Below are 3,753 nucleotides of genomic sequence, written 5' to 3'. Positions count from 1 at the left end.
GAGGACTTTAGATGCCTGTGGAAACGTTCGACCAGCCCATTGGTTTGTGGGTGGTAAGAGGTCGTGCGAAGGCGTGTCGTTCCGAGAAGCTTGAGGAGTTCGTTGAAGAGCGCCGAATCAAACTGCCGACCGCGATCGGTGACTATGGTAGACGGGCAGCCGAACCTCGCAATCCATGTCGACACGAAGGCTGCTGCAACTGTGGACGCTGATATGTCGGTGATGGGTGCAGCTTCTGGCCACCGTGTGTAGCGGTCGATGCATGTCAGTATGTAGCTGTAGCCCTTGGAAGGTGGGAGAGGGCCGACCAGGTCCAAGTGTACGGTGTCAAAACGCGCGTCCGGTGGAAGGAAGGACTTCGCAGGTGGAATAGGATGGCGCTGGATCTTGGAGCGTTGACACGGCAAACAACAGCGCACCCAGTCGCGAACTTGGGCGTTTAGCCGAGGCCAAACGTAGCGACTGGAAATGAGCTTCTGTGTAGCGCGAATACCGGGATGCGACAGACTGTGTACAGCATCGAACAGGCGTCTGCGAAGCGGTTCCGGGATGAAAGGTCGGGGTGTGCCGGTAGAAGTATCACACACTACCGATGTACCATCTGAAGTCAAAACGACGTCCTCCAGCTTCAGGGACGTTGACGAATTTCGGAGGGTACGTAGCTCGGTGTCGTCACGCTGGTGAGTAGCGAGTAGGCCGACGTCGATAATGGAAGGCTCTGCAGTTGCTGTGGAGACTGCATCGACGCGGCTCAGAACATCGGCAGGAATGTTGTCGGTGCCTTTGACATGACGGAACGTTGTGGTAAACTCCGAGATGTAGGAGAGATGTCGACTCTCGCGAGGCGAATAGTAGGACGCAGATCGGTTCATCGCGTGCACAAGGGGCTTATGGTCGGTCAGGACGCTAAACTGACGACCTTCTAGGAAGTGCCGGAAGTGTCGAACAGCCAAGTACACGGCGAGTAGCTCGCGTCCGAAAACGCTGTAGCGGCTCTGTGCAGGCTTCAGCTTCTTTGAAAAGAAAGCGAGTGGATGCCATGTACCATTGATGAATTGTTGCAAAACGGCGCCGACAGCGTTGTTCGAGGCGTCTGTCATGATAGCAGTCGGTGCATCTGGTTTCGGATGTTTCAGGAGTGTTGCACTGGCGAGGGCACTCTTGACTCTTGTGAACGCGTGGGCGGCCTCTTCAGTCCACTGAAGCGTTTGGTTCCTTTTGGAGTTGAGAAGACCGTCTAGAGGGGCGACCAGTCGTGCACAATCGGGTATAAACCGTCGAGAGAAATTGACAAACCCGAGAAATTGTCGAAGTTTGGTCAGCGTTGTCGGTTGTGGGAAATCTTCGACGACGCGAATCTTGGACGGCAGTGGTCGAATGCCGTTCGCGTCGACTACGTGTCCAAGGAACTCGAGTTCCTGTCGACCAAATTCACTTTTGGCGGCGTTGATGACGATTCCGCGGCTGGCGAGGCGGGAGAATAACAACCGCAGGTGTTGAACATGTTCTTCAGCGGAAGTACTTGCGACAAGGAGATCGTCGATGTAGGCAAATACGAATGGCAAGCCTCGGGTGACGGAGTCGATGAAACGCTGGAACGATTGGCCAGCGTTCCGAAGGCCAAAGGGCATGCGGAGGAATTCAAAAAGACCGAAAGGTGTGGTGATGGCGGTCTTCGGGATATCTTCTTCGGCGACTGGCAGTTGATGATAGGCGCGAACAAGATCGATCTTAGAAAAGATCGTCGCACCGTGCAGTGCTACCGTGAAGTCCTGGATATTCGGAAGTGGGTAGCGATCAGGAACCGTGATGTTGTTGAGCGCCCGGTAATCGCCACATGGACGCCAATCCCCAGACTTCTTCGGCACCATATGAAGCGGAGACGCCCAGTTGCTAGAAGAAGGTCGGATGATCCCGAGTGCGAGCATGTGCTCGAACTCCGCGCGGGCAACCTTGAGTTTCTCAGGGGATAAACGCCGAGGTCGAAAATAAACCGGAGGGCCGGAGGTGACGATGTGATGACAAACGTCGTGTTGGACCGGTTGCGTCCAGTCCGGCTGGCGCGTCAAAGTGGAAAACTCACGGAGGAGCTCGGCGAAAGGTTCTTCCAGCATAGAAGATATGGGCGCGATCGGCGATGTGGTTGTTGCAAGGGAGCCGGTAACGGTCAGGTGGGTAACAGAGTCGATAAGATGACGGTGTTTCACGTCGACAAGGAGTCCATAGTGGTGCAGGAAATCAGCTCCGATGAGGGCGCGTCGGACATCTGCAACCAGGAAAATCCAGCGAAACGCTCGTCGGAGGCCAAGATTGAGCATGACGGAGCGTGATGCGTAGACTGGAATCCTGGTACCGTTGACAGCTTGCAAAAACGACACAGGTGTCGTTTTTCGGTCGGAGCGTTGAGCAGGAATAATGCTTACGTCTGCACCAGTGTCGACAAGGAAACGTTGTCCTGTGGCTCTGTCCGTGAGGTAGAAGAGGCGACTTGTGTGCTGGGCCGGACCGCTGGTCGCCGTCAGAGGTCGGCCGGCCTGTTTCCCTGCCACGCACAAGGACGGCGGCAGTGACGAGCGTCGTTTCCAAAACGGCGATGGTAGTAGCAGATGCCAGGCGTTGGTGACGCGTCACGGCTAGTGGTTGTGCGTCTCGGCTTGCTGGAACTTCGGTGGCGTGAACGGTGAGGTGACGCGCGGCGTTGTTCTGCTGCAGAGACGATGCGTTCGAGGCGCTCGCACAGGGCGTCGAGCGGCGACTGGGCTGTCGAAAAAGACGGCAGAGTTCGCAGCGTGGTGGTACTCTCACCAGTCGACGGTGTCGTGGCTGCGATGGCTGGCGTGGCTACTTCCATCACCTTGTCGGCCAACGCGGCAAGTCCGGTGAGGTCCATGGTAGAAGCTGTTGCCAGAACCATCTGCACGTTAGCCGGCAGTCGTTGTAAAAACAGCTCGCGTAACAGCGCGTCGTCGACGGATCTCGCGTTGTCTCCGAGCAGCTGCTTCATTCGGCGAAGAAGTTGGCTGGGGCGTCGGTCGCCGAGTTCTTCAGCGGACAGAAGCTGCTGTATGCGAGAACGCTGTGAAACTGCCGTGCGCTGTAGCAGGGTCGTCTTGAGATCGTCGTAGGCGTTCGCAGACAGCGGGTTGCTCAACAGATCCGCTACTTCGTCAATGGCGGTGGGCGAGAGTGCCGCAACAGCGTAGTGGAACTTCGTAGCTTGGGAGCGGATACCAGCAACTTGAAATTGTGATTCCGCCTGAAGAAACCACGCCGAAGGATGCTGGTCCCAGTACTGAGGAAGGCGGACAGCGATGGCTGCGCAAGAAGGCTCACCGCGTTGCTCGGGAAGGTTCTGGTCTCGAGAACTTGTACCGTCAGTCTGTTCCATGGTCGCTTCTGCCACGGAAACGTATGGCCACAATCACGTCCGGGTCACCAAACTGTGGCGATGGGCGACCTCACAGACCGGCGAAGTCTCGGTCTTGCCAGAGAGAGAGAGAGAGCGAGCCCGACACAACCGCCTTGACCAGAAGTATTTTAATCTCTCTCTTTCGAACGCCAGCGCGCGCAGGCCGTGGCAGCGGCACCTGCCTCATGCAAGAGCGAGCGTCTCCGTCCTCTTCTTTGCGACGCCGCTGCTGCCGCTACAAACCCTCTTTGTAAGTCTCCAGGTTTCTGCTCCGTAGGTAAGTACCGGTAAGATGCAGCTGTTATATACCTTTCTCTTGAGGGATAGTGGTAGATTACCATTCA

General features: G+C 56.4%; 1 protein-coding gene across 1 annotated transcript; it reads right to left on the bottom strand.

The window, feature by feature from the left end:
- Nucleotides 1-2,222: 2,222 nt before the first annotated feature.
- LOC119383874 (uncharacterized) lies at nt 2,223-3,410 on the bottom strand. The gene has a single exon (XM_037652156.2). The coding sequence runs from the start codon at nt 3,386-3,388 to the stop codon at nt 2,519-2,521; it is 870 nt and encodes a 289-aa protein (XP_037508084.1). The 5' UTR covers nt 3,389-3,410; the 3' UTR covers nt 2,223-2,518.
- Between the last annotated feature and the right edge of the window lie 343 nt (nt 3,411-3,753).

The sequence above is a fragment of the Rhipicephalus sanguineus genome, chromosome 1, assembly GCF_013339695.2.
Source record: "Rhipicephalus sanguineus isolate Rsan-2018 chromosome 1, BIME_Rsan_1.4, whole genome shotgun sequence".
In the NCBI taxonomy this organism is placed as follows: domain Eukaryota; kingdom Metazoa; phylum Arthropoda; class Arachnida; order Ixodida; family Ixodidae; genus Rhipicephalus; species Rhipicephalus sanguineus.
This window is presented reverse-complemented; position numbering and strand designations above follow the sequence as displayed.

Coding starts and splice junctions, on each gene's coding strand:
- LOC119383874 (XM_037652156.2), bottom strand. CDS start 3,388: ATGGAACAGACTGACGGTACAAGTTCTCGAGACCAGAACCTTCCCGAG.